The 22260-nt window shown below is 47.1% G+C and overlaps 1 protein-coding gene across 2 annotated transcripts in view; it reads left to right on the top strand.

Annotated features, from left to right (window-relative positions):
• The window catches only part of AZIN1 (antizyme inhibitor 1), a 1159916-nt gene that overhangs the window by 868148 nt on the left and 269508 nt on the right, over positions 1-22260 (top strand). For both annotated transcript variants that reach the window (XM_069621462.1, XM_069621463.1), the window contains exon 9: positions 15958-16123. In XM_069621462.1, coding sequence (XP_069477563.1) covers positions 15958-16123 — 166 coding nt within the window. The remainder of the gene's footprint in view (positions 1-15957; positions 16124-22260) is intronic.

Raw genomic sequence — 22260 nt, 5'->3', positions numbered from 1 at the left:
ATGTTTCATCCAGTATTTGACCTTGCTGTGGTTCTAGTGGCTCTACAGGACAAGCCTTTCGAGCCAATGTCATCAGAGATTAGGTTAGTCACTTGCAAAACGGCCCTCCTGGTGGCAGTAACCTCAGCTCGCAGCTAGTGAAGTCCAAGCTCTCTCAGCCTTTGAGCCATACAGTATTCCACAAGGACAAGGTGGCTCTCAGAACACACCCATCATTTCTTCCTATGCTCGTTTCTGCGGTAAGACTTTAGTAAGCTATCCCAATGGTTTGTAGATCTCCAACTCTTAGTATTAGTCTGTACGAACTCAGGACCTTGGTAGAGTGGCAGTGCAGTCAGGTTTATCTTAAGACGAAGATGTTAGACGTTTATATTAGAACACTTGGGAATACTTGATAATACACTTCAAGGGTCACTTTCACTTTTGTGTTGGTTCACGTTTACATTTGTAGCAACGTTAGAAAGGCGAAAAGACAATGTTATCTGTTACTGCGCACTCATGCCGTTTTCACCACTTTATACCGTAATGCATTTACTCTGCAAACACATATAGTAAAGTCACTTTAAGTTAGGAAAATGGTTAGTTATTGCAACATGAGATTGGTTCAAGGTTCCAGACAGGGTTTCTTCTAATAGTAAGTCTTTTGTGCCAAAACGCATTTTAATTGACAATTAACAAGGGAAACCTAAAAACAGAAACGAGGAAGAGAGACCAGCAGCGGATTGGGTTGGAGGTAAGAGGAGGCTGCCCTGGACACCTCTACATGCACCCCAATGCTCCGGAGCGAGTTCTTGAAATCAGGTAAGCAATACCTTTTGGCCACAGTACCTTTGTTTAGAAGAAAATGTTTGTTGGATGCTCCGCGATGTTGCAGCTCTGGACCTGACCTCCGGATTCCTTGGTCTGATGACTGAAGGCAAGACAATGGACGGGATCTCTTGGCAGCAATCTCAAGGGAGGGACCTGTAGCACGACTTTCAGCAACTTCTTGGTTCACTGTGCAGTTTTGTTGACTTTCTGCAGCACCAACAAATGACACGGATCGCCCGGTCAATCTTATTCGATTCCTGCAGTCCCACGCTCTTATGAGAGGGTCTGGGCGAGTTCCATCGGATCTTTGTAGTGTCCTTATGGGTTCAGCCAAGATTTGGGCAGATTCGGCCTTTCGACAACAATGCACTCAAATGGGCTGCAGGTCTCCTGGTATTGGGTTCTGCAGCTCTGAAAACTCCTAGGACCTCTGGAGATGGCTCAATTCAAAGTTTGTCTTGGGACTGGTGGTTCCCACCAACCAAAGGGAAGGAGTGGTCCTCTTCGGAGCTCCTCTGTGGCACAGAAAATAAGGTCATGGCCAGCAGTGGTCACTTCAGTGTTGCAAAGGGTCTGCAGACGTCTCTGGTCGTCTTCTTCGGTTACTTCAGCTGCCAGTGGTCGACTTGCTTTTCACTCCAGAAGACTCACCTTTTATACAGTCCAGCACACACTCCTCTGCAATCTCTCTCAGCCTTTTACAGAAAGGGGTGTTTGGCTGTCCAATCAGGATAGACCTACCCCATGTGGGAGCTGGACCTATTCAAGCACTCTGGCAGAAGAGGGGGGCAAAAACTCCTCCCCCACTTCCTGCTTCTCAGACACTCTGGAGCCTAGGCGTGGATACCCAAAGTTTCCAGCCAAAGGCAAAACACGCACAGGCCTTCCCCTCCCAGGATTGTAAAAGGGCTGACAAAGAACAACCACGCTAGTAATGGAGAAAAAAAGGAGGAAGGCGCCAATTTGGTACTTGATTGCCCCTATTGTTCACTACCAAGGTTATGGACATAGCCTATGGTATAGAAAATACACAATAGTTGGTGAAACGCGATCACTGCCACCAGCCATATCTAAGTGATTGTCTATGTGAGTTAAAAGTCACAGGAGCAGAGAGAAGGGGGATACTAGGTATCCATTTGGCTCTCCACAGAAGCTGGTGCGTGCCAATCTCTGACTATAAAGTTTTAAGAGCGATACTAGTTACTTGAGGATATTTAAAGAGTCTCAAGGAGGCTCCTAAGGGTCCCCAGCAGCACTGCCCATACAGTACTGTGTGCTGATTAAAAATATATAAATGCCTTTAAGGGCTGTGGAGTAGACAGACTCCATAGTACAGGTAGGATTCAAAGTAGAGAGTTCCAAAAGACATTCCAAAAGGATGAATGAGTGGAAAAAGGCTCCACTCATTCAGGATTGAAAGAAAAAGGTCCAGAAGTCCAGCAAAAAGTGCTGGGGTTCTCACTGGGAGAGGGGATGAAGCATAACGATGATAAATCTCCCTAACACCCAAATTCTTTCCACATCTCCCATAAGAGGCAGACAAGGTTCTCCATTGTCTAGATCTGCAGAGAACACTAAAAATGTAATTCGACCAAACCAAAGAATTACGGAAATCATTTTGTCACCTTTGGTGATCTTCTCGTGGTTCCCAGGAATCCAAAGCCTCCATAGATAGATGGATTTTAACAGTGATTTCAGCCCCCTCCAGAGGGCATGCATGCCCACGTGGTAAGAGTTAAAGCCACGGCAGTAGCTTATCCATAAGCAAGTGCCTTCAGATGTAATCCGTAAGGTAGCAACCTGGGTATCCCCATCTGCCTTCTGTAAACATTACTGCCTAGATACCAGTGCCATGCCAGATGCAACATCTGGCCAGTCAGTGCTGAAATATCTTTTTTTTGCTTCCCCTCATAAGTACATAGGTGTGAGCCCCCTCCCAGCTTAGGTGGTGTGTTGTAATCACCCATGCAGTTTGGAGAAAAGGGGATGGGATGTAGGAGTAATAAAATGTTACAGTAGTGACCGAAGTACTACTAGGCCATAGTCCCCTTTCCTCCATATGACCCACGCTCCATCCCTCTATTAAAAAGTTGCCAATATGGGCCTTCTGGTGCCCAATGCTACAAAGGGGACTGAGGTGAGGCGCAGTTGGGAGGGGTCTGCTGGGCATTGTCACGCCCATCGCGTGCTCTAAATTAAAGGGGGGAACATATTTTTTTTGCATGGCAAAATGGTTCAGTACCATCCCTGTACAGGGCCACCCATGCAGTATGTAGGAAAGGTAACTATAGAATAGTAGTACACTTTTTATTTTTAACAAGAGGGTGACCCTGCTTCTGTATTGTGCAGGAAATGCATTTGGACGTTGACATCCTTAAAAGCAGAAAGGTAGAGGCAACCTTCAAAGATCGCCATCATGAAGGAAAAGACCATTGCCGTTACTTTTTTTTTTCTGCTCACATGAGGCTCTCTGACCATTGGCTTAGGTCTTAATTGTTTTTCTTTTACAAAGTACATTGTGATATTTCTGTGGTTGGATTAGTCTGATATTTTGTGACAACTTACAAGCTTTTGAAATCCAGAATATATATTTGAGTCTTCCAGCTTAGTCGTGTTGTAATGAATAAACAGTTGTTAATCCCATGAAATGCACACACGCAAATATATATAAGCAAAGAAAAGCAGTTTATTTACTACAATATAACACAAATTAAGATCTTCTATTAGTCGGAGGTTAACACATGCCTCTTATAGCCAACACGTGTTTTAACCAATGTCCATATCAAGGCAGATTTTGGCAAAAACCATTCCTCCATTTACAGCAAGTTGCTGAAAACTTGGATAGTTTTCTAAATACGAGCATCACAAACGGTGACATCATATAAATATCAAAATTGCCAAAGCAAAAGATATAATTAACACAGAGGGTTGGGGGACATAGAGAAAGAAGACAAAACAGAGAAAATGATCATTATTGAGGATAGGCTTCATACACTCTGCACATCAATGTCCATATAGCCAAACAGTTCTTGCCCTCATTCGCATTGCTACTAATAACCATCAAAATATTTTCCTCCCAGACGCAGATGATCCAGCCGCACTCCTTTAATCTAATGTGACATCTCATGATCCACACTGGCATTTAAAATAGTGAAAACCCCACTAGATACCAATTTCTGTATTGTTCACCCAACAATGGGAAATGCTAGTAACATTAAAAGCACCCTAATTATCCATCACCATGGGATCAGAATGTTCTCACTCACCGAAGTGTTTCCTTGAAACCACTAAAACTTGATGCCGTCTGTTTAAATCCTAGTTGTATCTGAAACACCAAATTATTGAACATATTAAATAATCAGTCTTGTCATAATGCAAATTGTAATTAAAGGGATACTGCGCTCAAAATTATTTTTGTCCCAAACGTTCGGGCATGTGTTTTTAGAATACAGTGATCGATCGTAAAAAAAACTTTCTTATGCTTCTTTTCTTGGTTTTCCTCACTTTTACACATGCGAAAACAAGGAGCCGGGTGTGACCATCTTGTACTCGTCTTATCCATGGATCGATTGCCCTAAGTTAAAGTGCCCCTACAGCACTAAATCACATCCCCCACCCCTGAAGCTGACATCACTATTCCAAACCATATGCTCCACCTATTTTCATGACGTTAGTGGGCAGCGTAGCCAAACGCGCCCAATCATCACCCACATATAACGTCAGTTGACGCAGAACACGGAAGAGCAACACACTCTCAGAGTGTCCAAATCGAATTTGCTGCCAATAATTTTACAGAAATCATTAATCCTCAATTTCGCAAGTGCTTTTATTTATCAAAGAACGCTCCAAAAACCACATTGAGATCCACTGATTGTTATGAACCACCAATAGTTATGTCCTTAGGCTCGAGTGGCAAAAGTTTAAAATGACGCACATGGTGTTCCTTTTGGGAGAAGATGTGGATTTGACGCATCAGATTCTTGCTGCACCGTAAATGATGACAGGGTGCTCCTTTTCACTGATACTGCCAAAGGCCATATCGGTCCCAGTCTATCGTCCCACATGATGGTGATGCTGAACGACTCGGTTAGGTGTATCTGCCATTGCTGGTTGAAAAAGCCATCCCACGGCAGCTAGTAACTATGGCATTCGCAGAACAGTACAATATATCTGTGTAAATAACAGAATAAAAATATATTTTAGCATTCATTCTTTATACTAATTTGTAGTAATTCTGCACAAGATGAAACGGAATAAGAACACAAACCACACACAATGAACACATACAGACAACGTGGGGGACTATTTTAGACTACGATGTGCATAAAAGGTTGGCGCGGAGAAGTCTGTATTGCTCCCAAAGGTATGGATAAAGTGTCTCAGAAATGGAACAGACAGATGGCATTGTAACAGAACTGGGAATATTATCTATATAAAGGCGAACCAATCATCCTTGGAAAATGTTCTGATCCCAGCCTTTTCAATAATGCAACCTCCATTGCACACCCTGATATTTCATGGGACGAAGTGGTTTAGATATCACTAGCCTGCATACAGGTTGTGCTTTTGTCTCATCTATAACTAATGGTCACAATGGGCTCCAACGATCAACCCATAACAATGTCAATAATTGATACAGGCCGAAAATCCCAACCTTTGCTTATCCCGTCTTAACCAAAGCACCAATAACAATTATTAGTAGGCTTATAAATAAACCGTGAGTTATGCACTCTGTATTTTAAATATGGCGCGGTATACGGAACAATGCATTTTGTCCACTCATTAAGTCAAAAGGCCATTGTAGCACATCGCTAAATTCTCCAATATGTAAAAAGAACAGTTCCCCCCCTTTTTCATCGCAAAAATATTATGCATAGTTTAACTTACATTATGTTTGGTTGTTCCATTCTCTTGGCGTAACGCGCAGTGTCCGCTCTGAACAACGGTTTGCATAAATTGAAAGTAAATGATCCAATGTCCACTTTCATAATTGTAAATGTTATCATTTTCGTGGGTATTATACATCTTATGTCCTTCTACCCTGGCGATTGCTCCCTTCGGTCCAAGGTCATAACAATTGAAGCTTGTTTTCAGCGCTTATGTTTGGTAGGTTTCGTTTTTGGGAATGAATGCCACAATATTAAAACATACCGGAGAAGATGCTGCAGTGTGAACTGATAAATGTCTTCTTTCACCACAAGCATCATCCCACAAAGTGACCTTCACTCCATGGAGCACTGAGCACAGCAGGTGCACATGGCATTCGAAAAACGCAAGAAAAATAAACGAATTGGTGGCATCCACCAATGCAGCGTGATCATGAATAGTGCCTCACCCATCACTAGTGCAGGTTATGAACCTATATGTGATGTCATTCACTACGTTGTGGCCTTTCTGTAGGCAAAAGCATTAGATCTGGAGTCTTAACGTTCACGAACAGCATCGACCTTTGTTGATTATTATTTCATTTCAGAATACAGTTCACATTGTGAAACCCTGCAACTTATCACTTTGCTTTTTTCAGGAGAGGCTTGTATTCATTAGGTTCTGAGCGTAACATGGTACAGCCGTTAACACTATCTATCCCACCTGAGGCAGCACTGTGTAGGTTCAAGCGAGACAGGTCACATTGCTTGCCCATACCCGGTTAGTTGTATTTATGATCCAACTATGCCTCGTCTTAATGAGCAGTGCGTGTGCATGGGTTAAGCGCGGATGAGCATTAGCCAATTTTTCGGATTCTTTCACCTGAATTTCAAAGGCGAGACTGTGAAGTCTGTAGCCTTCTGCTGAACATTTCAGTAGTGCACAAAGTCACGCAATCACGACAGTCAGCAAAAAGCTGATCTTCTTGGGAAGGCCGTAAAAAGTCAAGAAGTGGCCTGAGGTGATGTAGAATTGGTTCCCACTATTGTAGTAGGGTGTGCCCTTCCCAGCAGTTCAGTTTTCAAAATCTGAAAACGGCCGGTGAGTGGGGGCTAAACCAGCCAACATAGAATTCCTTTGCTAGACTCCATCCTTTGTACCGTGAATCTCTGCAAGACAACAGTCTATAATAGCCACGGTATAGAACTATGAATTGGTATAGAACTATGAATTGTATTTTGTATAGCAGTCATTCTAGGAAAGTTGGACTTTGGGGCGTAATCTATTCATTGACAGTTGCTTTGCTTTTCACAGAGCAGGGGAAGCCATTACTTCAAATTAGTTTTTTTACCACAATTACACTGAAGGGAAGTAAAATCAAGGCACTGAAAGCCTCTTGTAACCTAGGATTCATTTTGTGTCTGTACAAAACAGACTACGATATCATATTATGATATGAAATGGCTTTTATAACGCACATATGCACAAGTGCCTCCAGGCGCGACACGGCAAGGGAGGGGAGACAGAGGGAAGACGGAGACAAAGATCTTACTAGTCCCGGTGACATTGATATCTCGAAAGGAAGGGGGGGCAAAGGTAAAGGTGCCGTGGGAAAGGTTGAGGGGCCAGTGGAGTGCCTAGGATAAACAGTCGGAAAAAATAAAAGAATCCAATAAATAAAAAGCGCGACAGCAGGTGGAAAGTGCAAGGGTAAGTGCAGACAACAGGTGTCAATTGCTGTTAGGGTGCTGTAGGGATACAGAAACAAGCCCTGAGTGCAGGTGTTGTCAGGGGGGGGGGGTCGTGCAGGTGGGCAACTGGCGGGGTGGGTTTCTGGCCCCAAGATCAAAGGGTAGCCAGGTCAGCCATTTCAGTAAGCAGATCAGCGGGAGATGGGGGGGGGGGGGGATAAAAAACAGATAGAGATGAGGAAGGACCCAAGTTGGAACAGGGAGGGATGACTGGAGAGGAAAGACTCAGCCAAGCCAGGGCATGATCGGTTCAAAGGGATGGTAGGGTTCACCATGTTAAAGGTCGAGTAGCGATCGAGTAAGACGAGGACACGAGGTGAAGGAACCAAGTTTGGAAAGGACGTACTTGGGGATGTTCAGGAGAGCAGTTTTCTGTGTCTCCTGAGGAAGTGCACGAAGCCTCCAGTTGGATGCAAAATTCTCCAAGAAGGAGACTTTAACAAAGAGACTTCTTATTTAAGAGGTATTAAGTAAACATTAATGATGACCTTGCACAAAGTGGAAGGAGGCCAAGAGGGCCTCCCAATGTGTGCCAACATTAATGTGAGAAGAAGAGAAAAGAGAGATGACAGACCATATGTAGAGTCCATAGGTGTGACGAGGGAACAGAGGATGTTGCCGAGGGTTTGCCTGGACGTAGCACAGGTATAGTAATCAGCGATTGGGAGGCCGTGGTTGGAGACCAAGAAGTCCTTTGTAAACTTCTTCCTACCGGATTTAGTGAGGAGAGCAGGGTAGTTCGTAGAGAAACAGTTACAAAAGATAGGAGAGACAAAGAGCACCAGGGAATGTGTAGGCAGATGGAAGAAGAGGAATGGTGTTGAGGGGGCTGTGAAAAACACAAGGGAAGGACACAAGGAGGGGCGCATGCAAAGCAAAACTGTTCTCCAGCATGGGGTCTGGCATGGATTCACATGCTCATGAATATTCCCCGTCGTCAGGCTGGGAATCCTCGGTAAGGAAAAAATCGGCATCAGTTTAGTTTCTGATCTGTCTTTCTTAGTAGTATCCAATCACTGGTCTCTGGGTCATACTACCCCCAGCCAATAACTGCCCTCTCCCTAAGCCCCGCCCCTGGCAGCCATCCTCAGATTTTTACCGCACGCTCAAGTGTTGGGAGTCCTCGTGCTATAGCTCTCGAGCTTTTACTGCGTTTTGCGCTTTTTCAAAGAGATTTCTCATTTTTCGGTTTAATCGAGCCTCAAGCTCCACCGTTTCTACTTCTGATCAACGGGGACCCGTTTCGGATTTATCCACGCCCCTCAAGGGTGAAGTTTTCGTCGGGTTATGCTTCTTGGAGGATTCCAGAAGTTTGAGGCCTACCTCGTGGACCAGAAGAACATGGCCCAGGAGAAGGGAAGCTCGACTCTCGGCAAGCTGTTCAGGATCTGCCCGGGATGCAACCTACAAAATGTGTTCAAGGAGGACGAGCATTCGAAATGCCTTTACTGCCTCCACGAGGACAAAACGCATGTGGAGAAGGACTGTGTGTTTTGCTTTAACATGTCGGATCGGACGATGAGGGATCGCCGGACCCGTCTCTCCAACTGGATGGCAGGCAAGAGCCCAGCAGGTGAGAAGAAGAAAGTCAGAGCGGTCTTCTCAGTCCTGTGAGGGCGCCCCGGAGACGGGGGCCCAACAGAAGGCAAAGCTCTGCAGGCACCGGGAGTGCCAAACGGTCAGGCTCCTCGGCTTCCAGGCAGGGCGCACCTTCACCGATGCCATCAACCGCGAGCCAACGCTCTGGCTCGGGGAAGATAAAATCCGAGAACCTGGCTAAGCTTCTGGAGAGGCCCTGGTCGATCTCGGAGGAACCGGCCGAGGGGGAGCGAGGCGGTGACCCGCCCCCTAAGGTGAAGGCCTCAAGCGCGCCCAAGGTGGTGAAGGCCTTGATTCACCCGGCTAAGGCCTCTATCGATGGAGGCGCTGCGACCCTGGCAAAACCTGTGGAGGCTATCCCAGTGGAGGCGACCTCGGGGCCCAGAGTTTCCCTGCCTCCGCAGAGGGAATCCTCTTTTAGGCCCATCGAGAAGACCCCTGTGAAGACCCCGGCGGAAAAAGAGGGGGGGCGGTGGCCGTCACGGACACAACCTCCGAGGAGGAACTGGGCGAGAATTTGGAAGAGGCCCAGCCCCATGGGAGCAATCCCGAGTAGGGGGACTATGAGAGCGAGGGTGGCAACGATGACGAGGTTCCCGTGGAGGAACAACCGTCGCTCCCGACACGCCCGTCGCAACCAGAGCCTCAGGACAACTCGGTGGCCATTTTGACGGCAATCCTAGCCTTATGCACGGAGATGAGGACGAGACTGCCCCTGCCCCCAACAGATGACCCAGCTGTACCGGGTCCGTCGGGAAGCCCTCAGAACAAAAGGAGAATTCATCCAGTGCCCCTTCAGCCCTCACGGCCTTCTCAACCTTTGCCGCCTTCCCCGATCCCGAGGGACGACACAGGAACGGACACGGCCACGATGGGGATGGATGACGACGGCGGTGACGACGGGACTGGCTCCTTCCACGCCATGATTGCCAGGGCATCCGAGCTTTTTCAACTCTGCCCTGAGGAGAAGGAAGGCTTCCTCTGCCAAAGGCGCAAGACCAAAAGGAAGACGGTCCTCGCGGCGCCGTTGCTGGATGACCTCTGGGACGAGGGACTTGCCCTCCTCAAGAACCCGTCCACGACACCTGCCAAGAGGGACCGGTACGAGAAGTAGTACCGGGTCCCCAACGCCGCCCCGTTGTGCCTTGGGGCGCAGCGGCGGCCAAGAAGAAAGCGGGGGAGGGGGGCATCGGCTTCATCTTCAACTTCCCGACCGGACGGCGAGGGAAAGAAGCTGGACGCCATATGACGACGAGTCATCTCGTTGGTGGCGACGACGATTAAGGCGGCCAACGCTCTAGCGATTGTGGCCTGCTACGACAGGGAATTGTGGTACAAGATCACCCCCCTGTTGGATTTCCTCCCGGACAACAAGAGGGCAGAGGCCCTGGCGATCTTACAGGAGGGTGAGGTGGAGTCGGACCACGCCATAACTGTGGCCACGGACATTGCCGACACCGGTTTCCGCCAGTTGGGCAACGGCGTTTGCCTTCGACGGCGGGGGTGGCTCAAGGTGACGGATTTCCGCCAGGACGTGCAAGACAAGGTTTTGGACATGCCCTTCGATGGGAACAATCTGTTTGGAAACACTGTGGATGAGTCACTGCAGGCCATCAAGACCGACACAGAGACGGCTCGGGCCTTGGGAGTTCTGCAGCGGCCGTCCTTTTGGAACTCCGGAGCCAAGCAAGGTGCCTCCAAAGGATTCGGCGGCGGCTCCTCGACCTACCGTCAGGCGGCACGCGCATCGTCGCAATAAGCCTAAAGGGGACGAGGCAAGTCCGGTGGATCTCGCCGTCGTCGCCAGGGTGGCAAGGCTGCTTCCAAGCAAGACTGAACCGGCTGTCGCGTCGGGCCCCCACCGAAGCACCCCGGTGAGAGGCCGGCTGACAAGGTTCGTCAGCGTGTGGAAGTCCATCTCCACCGACCGTTGGGTGCTGGATGCCCTGGCCCACGGGCACACTTTGGAATTTCTAAAGAAGTGCCCCCGAATTCCTCCCGTGGCCAAGCAGGAAAACCACGTCCCTCAACTACTGTTGGAGGTAAGGGCGATGCTCAAGAAAGGAGCCATCGAGCTCGTCCCAAAGAGGCTCCGGAGTATACTCAAGATACTTCCTCGTCAGAAAGTAGACAGGAGGTTGGCGTCCCATCCTGGGCTTGCGTCGGCTAAACAAGTGCATCAAAGCACGGAAGTTACGGATGGTCACCTTCCAGCACGTGCTGGGCCAGCTGGAGGAAGGCGACATCCTGGATTTGGAGGATGCGTACTTTCACATCCCCATCCTAAAAGGACACCGAATGTTTCTCAGGTTCGTAGTCCAAGGACGGCACTACCAGTTCAAGGCCCTCCCATTTGGATTGAAGTCGGCGCCCAGGGTGTACACCAAGTGCCTAGCACCAGTGGTGCCGTGGCTGCGCCTGCAGGGGATCCACGTCTACCCCTACCTGGACGACTGGCTCATCCGAGCCGGGACAAGGGAACTCGCCGTAGAACACACAGCAAAGACCGTCCGGCTGCTCACGGACCTGGAATTCTCCATCAACTTCCCAAATCCCACCTGGTTCCGTCGCAGGTCGCGCTGTTTCTGGGAGCCAAGCTCGATACAGTAGCGCAGTTGGCCTCGCCGTCGGAGGAAAGAACGCAGGCAATCCTGGGCAAGGTACGGCGTCTGCTGGCCACGGACGTGGCCAGAGTGAGGTCCATCAAGTCCCTTCTCGGGATGATGTCCTCTTGCATCTATTTGGTGCACCTGTGCAGGCTTCGGATGTGCCCTCTGCAGGAGTTCCTCGACGCCCGTTGGACTCAAGCGACGGACAGCTTCGAGGACAAGATCTCGCTCAACGAAGCATTCCGCCATGCAATTCGATGGTGGGGCACGCGCGCATCTCGCCAAGGGCACAGATTTTCAGACTCCAGCATTCCCGGTGACGACGGATGCCTCCCTGGAGGGGTGGGGAGCACACACCGGAGATCTTCACGCGAGAGGCCTGTGGCTCCCGGAGGAGAGGCCGCTCCACATCAACATACTGGCGCTCAGAGCAGCGCTCTGGCCCCTCAAGTTATTCCTCCCGTCCTTCAAAGGCAAGGTGGTGAGGATCTTCACTGACACCACCACGATGTTCTACATCCGGAAGCAGGAAGGAACCAGATCCCCAGCCCTGTCCAAGGAAGCCCAGGATCTGTGGCACTGGGCCGTTGCCCAGGGTATGTTTCTGGTACCTTTTCATCTGGCAGGGATAAAAAACACCATCGCCGACTCACTCAGCAGGGAGCTGCGCTCGTGCCACGAGTGGGAACTACGCCAGGATCAAGTGGATCATCTCTTCCGGCGATGGGGCAAACCCCAAATCGACCTGTTCGCGACGGCGACGAACTCCAAGTGCCAGAGGTTTGCCAGCAGGTTCCCCCAGCCGAGGATTAAGGCGATGCTTTCTCGTTCCCCTGGGATGGTCTGTTCCTGTATACGTTCCCGCTGTTGCCGTTGCTGCTCAGGCTCAAAAACCAACTCAAGAGGTCCCGGTGCAGGATGATCCTCGTTTGAGCAAATGTTTCCATAGACAGATATACCAAGCACCTCACAGTATATGCAGCTGAGGTGTAGCCAAAGAACTGTGAAGTCCATAAAAAGTACTGGCAGGAGAGTACACCAGGCAGCTATACCGATTGGTTGCTTGGCTACCCTCGTCAGAGTCTCACTGGTTACCAGGCACTTTCTTGATCAGCCACCCTTGCGCTGCCTCCGATCCTACCACGCACTTGGGGGCTATAACTGTAACCCTACAGTTCCTTGTTCTCCTTGCGCTACCCAGAGCCGCTCTGCATGTACTGAGCATTGCAGCCTCGTTTTCCCCTCCTCGCCCTTGCACTCCCCCTTTTCCCCTTGCACTTCTCGTTCTCACACTTGCATGATCTGAATGACACGAGGCCTAGTAAGATGGTTTGTCTTGTGCTCCCCCTGTCTTCCCTCCCTTGTCTTGTTGCGACTAGAAACACTTGTGTACAGGCGTATTATAAATGACTGATCATATCATAAAGTTAAAAGAAATACTACAGAAAGATTGTTACAGAGCATATTGCTTGAATAAGAACTTTGTGAGTCCAATGAAGATCCAAATGAACTATTAAACCTAAGACATTTTTGCCATCCTATTTAAGAATCCAGGGGAAGAGAAACCACCCTCTGGTTCCAAGGATCTTTACCTTGGGGAAGGTTTTCATTGGAGTTACTCTTATACTTTTGGTTTGGATCACTTTTTGCAAACATCCAGTTAAAGACATTTCCTTGCACACTTTGATATGATGGTTTATTTGTATAGCACCTATACACAATGTGTTTCAAAGCGCTTCACGACAAAGGGAGGGAACAACGGAAAAATACAAAACATTCTTACAGGCTGTGAACAAGAACGTGAAAAAATCATCATACTCTGCCTAGCTACATTTCAGATAGTGCAAGTGCTAAGACGCAATTAGGAAGGAAATGGGGAAACACACAGGCGACAACCGTACTAGGTCTGACGACATTTCTGGTAGGGTCGGAGAATTACACAAGGTGCGAGGGGGAGAGGAACAAAACAAGCGACTATCTTACTAGGCCTGATGACATTTTACATAGTTCTGGAGGGGGATGGTTGATAATAAGTAAGGAGGAGGGGACTAGACGAACAAAGTTACTATCGTAATAGGTCTGGGACCAATCAGAGTAAGTGCATAGAAAAAGTAAGAGGAGAGGGAGAAGAGAACACAGAACAAAACAATGAAAAGAGCAGAGAAGTAGAGGGGAGAATGAAAACCGTTGCAGAGGCTAGTGAGGCACGTAATGTTGCAAGGTAACAAAATATGTATGCAAGGATTTCCAAAGACAATGGGCACAGCATGATTCAGGGCCAACCTGAGCGGCCTTCCTTGAATGGCCCTCAAGGCACCAAACCATTAAGTAGCTCCTCCAACATTTATTCTGCTCTTTTCTGAGCTTTTTGTTTTGTTTGTAGTGCGAGGGTCAGATTAGGAAGTTTTGAACACAAGGACGACTTCATTTACTGACATCCTGACACAGACAGATCCGTAGTTTTTAATTTCTAATTAATGAAGTTCCTCAGAGGCATTTTACCAACCCATTTTTATTTAATAAAGGTCTTTAACTAAAGACATGACAACTTTATGTCCATCTTTCATTTCCGAATCCTCATAGGACACTTTTCTGTGTGTTGCTTTTCACCAGTGAGGCTTGAAGCTATTTCTGTTGAATAGTGGACTTGCCTCACTCTCAAGATGGAGGCCAACATCTAACTCAACAAAAACCCCATTCTCCCTTCCAAGACTGTTGCCCCACAGCAACTGCCAAGAGTCCTTTCCTGGTTCTGGGTTGGACTACAAATGAGCTTGGGCTTACAAATGTAAATGTTTCTTTTTTCAGTCCAGTAGTGCTCTGATCTTTTAACCTACCATAAGAACATCCTATTAGCCTGGGATGGTGGCTGGCTCACTATCTTTTAACCAGACCACAGGCATGTTTCCAGGCTAAACTTTGAACATGTTGTTCCATTACCTCTGTAATTGTACCTTGAGAAAAGCAAACCTTACATAACCAGTTTTTCGCCACTTTTGCAAACTTAACCTTGTAGAAAAACAGCTAAAGCAATCACTGACTAGTCTTTCCTTTTCTTGCTCTCATAAGGTCTACTGATCTACTTTCCTTGGTGTGATCCACACCCATTCTATTGGATCTAAAGTAGCAGTCTTTTTCATGCCAACTTAGTCCTTGTTAGAAACCTGTATTGCAGCTACAGGAACTAATCTTTGAGTCTTCCTTAAGTGATTGCGTGTAAAGAAAAACATCCACCATTTCCATGCTTAATTCTTGGTCCTGTGTGCTTATTCTCTATGCCTTACTGTGTTTTTATACTGTTATCTGTCCCAAAAAGTTGGAAAAGGGGGAAGTAAGATTAAACAGTAAGGATAAGTTATCACTTCCCTGAAAATCCCTGCTTGCATCTACTGTGCTCTTATAACGCAACTGATTTGAAGGGTGAAGATATGTAAATGGACATTTGTATAGCGCCTTTCACCATTGGTATGGTCTCACCACACTGTAGGTTGAGCGCCTTCGGGGACCGGAGTCCAGGTCAGTGGAGATATTCAGAGCAGTAAATGGAGCATTTATGGACTCTGTATTTTATGGCAAAAGGAGAGATATGTGGACAGAAGAGGACTCCACAGTCCTAGCCTCAGCATCTTTTGAAGGTGAATTTGTTCCGGTCTCAGACAGGGTTCCGAATGGATTGTGAAAGAGTGCAAGCACAAAATGTCCTCAAATCACCAATGTGGCACATGTTCTTGGTATCCAGTGATATTGTCACCAAGGAAAAGGTTGCCGGGGGGTGACAATTAACCAGATTTGCAACCTAAAGGAAATCCTGAAGGAAATCGAGCACTTCCCCCAAATATTCTGGGACTGAAGTTTAAAATGGTAAATAACACCAGTCCTAGAATATGTTGGGGGAAGGACTTGTAGGGAGCAGGGATAAAAGGCCTCACTGGCAACCTTTTCATGGCGACCTTTTCACATGTCTCTTCATTGTTGATGATCAGTGTCATTAAATAGGTTTAAAAGGTATGACTCTAGTCATGAAGCATTAGTGGAGATGTGTGAGTGGGAGCAGGGTCAATTGACCACTTTGCAGATTGAGTTTCCAAGTCTCCTCTACATTTCCAAAGTATCTAAGTGATGATTTATATTTCTGTGGCACAGCATTTGATGGGTTATTATGAGCCTATAGCTATTGCACGCCTAGCTATTGTGCTTCACCAACTCCTCAAATGCCAAGCCTGATCTGGCAAACCTATTTGCTTGCATTTGATGCAAATATAGACTGTGATCCTATTTTTACAAATGTTCACACCTAACCTAAACTGTTTTTTGTCTTTTAGATCAGTCTTGCGATGAACACTTTGCTGGGGATATATTTTCCTGAAGAATGTGGGATTCAGTTCATTGCGGAACCTGGAAGCTACTATGTTTCCTCTGCCTTTACGCTGGCTGTTAAGATAATTGCTAAAAAGGTTGTTGATTATGAGGAGTATCTGCCTTCTGGAGGTAATCAACATGTTATTTTTTTTCATATCATTCCCGCTTTAGTTTTTTTTGTATTTCCTATTGTTATATTACACTATTGTTCAAATTCAAATTTTCTCACACATTTTGTCAGGATATGCCTGATCTGTCAGACAGGCCTAGAAACATTTCTAAAGATGTGCTGAAACTTTACAGCTTGAGACTGAGCTCTGTGTGACCCCAAATGTGCAGTGGCTTTCCCTTTGATGGAGTATCCAACATATGTTTTCCACGTCTTGTCCTGCAGGTCAGGAAGCATGTGCCCCTCACTGCTTTCCATCCTATGCTGTTCATTTTGCATTTTACATTGAACTCTGTGTTTGTCTAAGGCCTTTCCAACATGGCCGACCCCTTCCTAGTGGTTCGAGGTGCCTCCCCGCAGCTCTGCCTGCCTATGATTGGTGCAGCTGCCTTAGATATGCACCAATCTGGCTAGCCGGCAGGCAAATGCAGGCCCGCCTCCAAGGCCTGATTTTTAAGGCTCCTGTTCATTTCCTGTTTGGTGACAGTTCTGTGGGGAGCCCACCTCTGATGCCCCGTGTGTCTCCTTGTTCGCCCCACCCACCTCCGATGCCCCGTGTGTCTCCTTGTTCCCCCCCACCCACCTCTCATGCCCCGTGTGTCTTTGTTCCCCACCCACTTCTGATGCCCTGTCTCCTTGTTCCCCCATCCACCTCCGATGCCCTGTGTGGTTCCTTGTCCCCCCAACCCACCTCTGATGCCCCATGTGTCTGTGTCCCCCCCCTACCCCCTTTAGTCAGGATGAAGTCCCATGTTCTATCTCTGTGTCCCCCCTCTTCCCCGTGTCCATCTGTGTGCCCACTCGTCCATATATGTTGGCTCCTTTGCCTCTGTGTCCATCGCTTTTACCCCCCCACTGCCCCTGTGGCCATTGGTGTGGTCCCCCTGCCCCTTTGTTCATCTGTGCCCCCCCTGTATCCATCTAGTGCGCCCTCCTGCTTTATCATCCTGTTCCCCTCCCTCCTGCTGTATCATCCTTTGCCTCTTCCTCTCCCCTCCATCCCCTCCTTCCCTCCTTCTGTCAATCTCCGGCACTACCCCAATTGACTTAGGCATAGTAATTGTAGCCGCCTGGCTTTGCAGCAGTTTGACCTCCCCTCCTCCTCTCCCACCCCCTGTCCTGTATAAGTTTGGTCGCTACCTCAATTGCTTTCGGGCATAGTAATTGTAGTTGCCTGCCTACTGCAGCCATCCTCCCTTCCCCTTCCCCCTTTTTCCTTCTATTCTACAAGCACGTACTCTTATCACTGGCCTTTGACCTCTGATAATAGCTGTTTCCCCATTCCTCCTACTGGTCTTCTCCCCCCCAGCACTACCTTTATTGTTCACTGACCGTTTAAGATATTTATTTGAATTTATAAAGTGCACAGCGCCCCTGAGGCATCGTGGCGCTGTTACAGAATATTCACACAACAGCATTAGAGAAAACAGAGTCATGAAAACGGTGTTGATAGGGTACATTAACCATGATGTGGAGGTGTTCCAAGGTTACAGGGGAGCATCATAGAGCAAACGATGGAAAAAAACCCATCAGGTACGTCTAGCTAAAGAGCTTGGTTTTGAGTGCCTTTCTAAATGCCATGAGTGAGTTTTATCCAAAATAGGTCCTGTTCTGGGCCTGGTTTTTGTTTAGACACAGATGCTCCTTGTTTTCTCACCCCTTGCTCTTGAATTTGAGATGTGCCAATGCCCAATAATTAAAGGAAACATTTAGATAATTGATTGGATTAGGAAATATATAGGAATCGATCCACATGCATCAAAAACCAAGATTATTAACGTAGATGTCCCAGATGTCAATTATTTCCAGTTACTACCCATAATGAGCAACTTTTATAATTGGCTGCATTGCCAATTCCAAATAGAGGGATTAGTTGGGCACTTGGGGGGTGGAGGGGAGCAGATAATAGCTGTTTTAAGAGCTTTCAGCCAAGACAAGTCTCCCTAGCAAGGCAACACCCCATGTTCTGCACCATAGATTGCGACACTACGCACCATAGCTTTATACACATCTAATGCACATATAATAGCATTGCCCCCAAGTTTGTGTTCGAGTGATGAGTAGCCCCAACACTTAACCTTGCTCAAACTGAGCTAGCCATGAACCATTGTTAGATATACGTACACCTAGGTAGTTGCATCAACCCAGCAGATGTTTTCTCCATTCAATGTTAAATCAGTGCTTGGTTTGTTTGATCTAGGTTGCTGGAAAATGATTTCCAGTGTTTTGTTATTTTAAACCAAATGTACGTCCTTGCTGAACTGCTCGAAAACGCAAGTTCTTTCCTGGTAACAGTTGGTGTTTTTGATGTAATTGCCACATCGTCCGCTGAGAGAAGAATGCCCCGTTTTGTTCCCATTCATTGTAAGCCATCACCATCTTAATTCTGAAAGAAAAGTTGCCTGGTTTTTAATATGCATTAAAAACAGGAATGGTGCCTGTACGCAGCCCTGTCGCACCCCTTTTTTGTCTTGGAAAGTCAGTACATTCTCAGTTTTGGCAAAACCTAATTCTTAACCTGTTTTCCAAATAGACGCTGTATTACTTACAGCCATGAAGCAGGTAATGCTGCTTCATCCAGGATCTGATATAATTTTGATCTGTACACCATGTCAAGTGCTGTTTTGAAATCTACAAAATTATAAAGATTCAGTTTTAAAATTGGTGGCTTTGAAAATTAAAACAGTAAGTAGGGTGTTCCAAAATAGCCCCCTGTTCATTGGCCCATTCTTCTAAGCAAGCTATGATCTTTGCAGGACAGTCTAATAGTGAAACGGGCCGATAATATGCAGGGAAAAAGAAATATCACCCTTATAATGAGGATGATGTCTGAAAAAAGTTGAGGACTTCCCCTCAAGTTAAGGATATTGTAAAACATTAAGTATGATCCTCATAGATCAGGTTCCTTTTGGAATACGTCCCCTGGTATCATACCATATCAGATCAGTTAATGGTGCCTTCAAAGTTTTTTGTGTCCTTGGTGCTCTTTTTACCTCCGAGTGATCGAACACTAATCTGTTCCCTGCTAGATTGTGGCTATTAGATGTACAATTTAGGGTTGCTATGTTACTCTCCTGGAGTTTACTATCTGAGTAATGGTTACAGGGTTCTAAATTGAGATTCGATGAGCAGGAGCTAAAACCAGCTCCTGGGTGTCGGGCGTCACCCTCTAGCAGGAGCTACATCAGGGTAACCAGGAGATACCAGAGATGCTCCTCTAAATTTTTTGTCCATTGTGTATTAGATGTGTTCTAATTTTTCTTTATTAACAATGTCAAATACTCAAAGTTAATGTCACATTTACATGTTTGGAAGGCACCAGTTGGCCCAAAGGTAGTTCCTAGTAGCTGTTGGTTTTAAGCTAACCATGCTTTAATATGCTGGAAGCAGGAGCTAAATAGCTCCCCTCAATTTCGAACCCTGGGTTAGAAAAATCATCCAGTCATCTTATAGCCGTTCTCTTTCTATGGCTGATCCTCACTGAGCCTGTGGAACTTGCTTCAGGAACTTCCATTCCTTGAGGTCGTTCCTTATGCTTTGGATGGGTACATAGATCTTTGAGGACAGGATTCCAGCTCGTGTCCAAGAGCGAATTGGTACCAAAATTAACTGGCATCTGTGAAAGGTCTAAAGCTGTGTCTCCCAGGTAAGATGGGTTTGGTGCCGGTCACTGTAATTATAACCAACGTTCTTACATTTTTATTAAAACTAATTTAAAAAGATGGAAACCAACTAAAGAAATCAGAATCCGGAAAACTGTCTCTCTACCTAGGACTTGTTTGAAATTTAAAACGTTTGTGATCAAAGCGAAGAGGCCATTTTTTTCCCCTAAACAATTGACTGCATGGCTAATTCCACTAAAACCTTCTTTAAATTCTTAAATGGTCAAACAGGTTCTACATGTGGACCTAAACGAATCCTACCATCAAGGACAATAACCTTCAGAATCCCTTAAAAAATAAAACTATGAACCACTAGTAGTCTTTCTCTGTAGAGACTAAAAGCTATTCACATTATTCACCCACGCATTGGAGGAGATTACATCCATGAAGTGGGTTCTAAGCACGGTGAGGCAGGGTTACTGTGTGGCGCTCATGGGAAAACTGTAACCTCCCAAGATAAAGAAGAAGGCAGCAGGAACTTGTCACTACTTCAAAAAGTAGTTCTGGCACTAGTCTAAAACTGCACTGTCAAACCAGTCTCGCGACCCCAGGTAAATACAGACATTTAATCACTTTATTTCCAAGTTCCCAAAAAAAGTCAAAACATAAAGGTTGTTTTTGCTACACTTCGGCACATAAAACTTACTACTTAAATTCACCCCTAGAGTACTCTTCACATGTAGCACTGGGGTGGCTTTAGATTTCATTGCCAATGTACCATTCAATGCAATCGTTAAAGCAGAGCTCTGTACACAAATTCACACAACACTGTGGATTACAAGCCCCGGTGGAATCTCAGGTGTGCCAAGCAGCTCTTACGCGTTTGATTTCAACTTTTCTGTCTGCTCATCTGCCACCTTCCTTTGTTACTTCTAGCTAGTCTAGGCAGAGCATGTTAATCTTGGCAGCTTCACAAGCCTCAGAAGACCAACATTACAACCCTGCAAGTCTTTTATGTGACTTGGATCTGCTTAGAATTACATGTGCTCACCCAGCCTCCCCACTTGGGAGCGCAGGTGCAGTACAAAAACACTCCGGTAGTTGTATTTGTCATATTAGAAAAAGAGTCACTCTCAGTAGTCGACGCGTGAAAGATCCTGGTTCATATAGGATCGGGATATTGTGACCAGAATATCTGTCATCTCCCTTTTTCGAGTTAGAAAAAACAAGATGGCCTACTTCTCACCAACCACTAGATGGCAGCCTATCCAAAGCATGTGAGGGTATTGGGTCCTCTGACGTATTCCATATCTATGACAGTAATCACCACAGTTGTGGTGCTTCAGAAAATCTTTCTGCGTTGATGACGTCGATACGCCGTCCTCGAGAGCCTCCGTCGAGCCGACGTCACCGGATGTTATAAGTAGGACGCACAACGCCCGTAGCCTCAGTTCCGTTTATTTCCGCAAACATGTTCGCTCCGGGGGTCTCGGCGCGCCTCGATTCTACTGAATCCTGTTCTTTCGGTTCTTCGAACCTGTTTCTTCGTTGCTACTTTTAATGATGTCTTCGGCTTCTTCCACCCCGTGGTCCGGGTTTAAGAAGTGTCGGGTGTGCGGGTCCAAGATGTCGCTGACGGATACGCACAACGCTTGCCTCTGGTGCCATGGGGAGGACCTTGATACGGACGACTGTGTCGACTGCCAATCGCTCACATCGAAGGCCTTGCAGGAGCGTAAGAAGAAGCTGTCGGTCGGTAAGGTGGCCCAAGCCCCAGAAGTCGCGTTCTACTGGTCTTTCGATGGAAGATTCGAGGGGTGACTCTCCACATCGTCGTCGTGAGTTCCAGGGGTTCTTGGTCTGGGAGTCGGTCCCGCCATTCCTCTGCCTCTTCGAGGCACTCTAGGAAGTGCTGTCACAGGTCGCCTTCCCCGTCCTCTTCCGAGGACTCCGCCCGTCAGCAGGTTGCTTGTCCCAACCAGCATTCCACTCCTGAGGAATGGGATTCCTTCCGAAAGGTTATGTTGGCGATTTTTCAATTGTAGGGCTCCGGTCCGTCCGTGCCATCTGAGGACGCCGGTCGTGGCCACGCTAGAGACGCTGCCCGGGCGCCTTCGAGGTCCTGGTCGGACAAGGATGGTCGCTCTAGACATGCCCGTTCCAGGTCCCGGTCCTCGACGCCATTGAGACCGCGAGAACCTGTGAAGTCTTCAAGGAAGACATCGACGCCGGCGGTGCCCAGGCTGTCGAGACACGCTTGGGGCTCCGCCCACGAGGCCTGTGTCGACGCAGTCGAAGCTGTCGGCGCCGCGCTAGACGTCGACGCCGATTCCATCGATGCCCTCGACACCTTTCGAGGTGGCTTTGTCGGGGATGCTTCGTGGTACGGGGGAACCCCCCAGAAAGGCTCTGGCTAAGGCAAAACATGTCTTTGTTCCTTTTTCAGTTCCCTCTTTCCAGCCTCTGGATTATTTCTGAGGTGGATGGGATGAGGG

Source organism: Ambystoma mexicanum, chromosome 5q, assembly GCF_040938575.1.
Source record: "Ambystoma mexicanum isolate Mex_15411 chromosome 5q, UKY_AmexF1_1, whole genome shotgun sequence".
NCBI classification, from domain to species: Eukaryota; Metazoa; Chordata; class Amphibia; order Caudata; family Ambystomatidae; genus Ambystoma; species Ambystoma mexicanum.
This window is presented reverse-complemented; position numbering and strand designations above follow the sequence as displayed.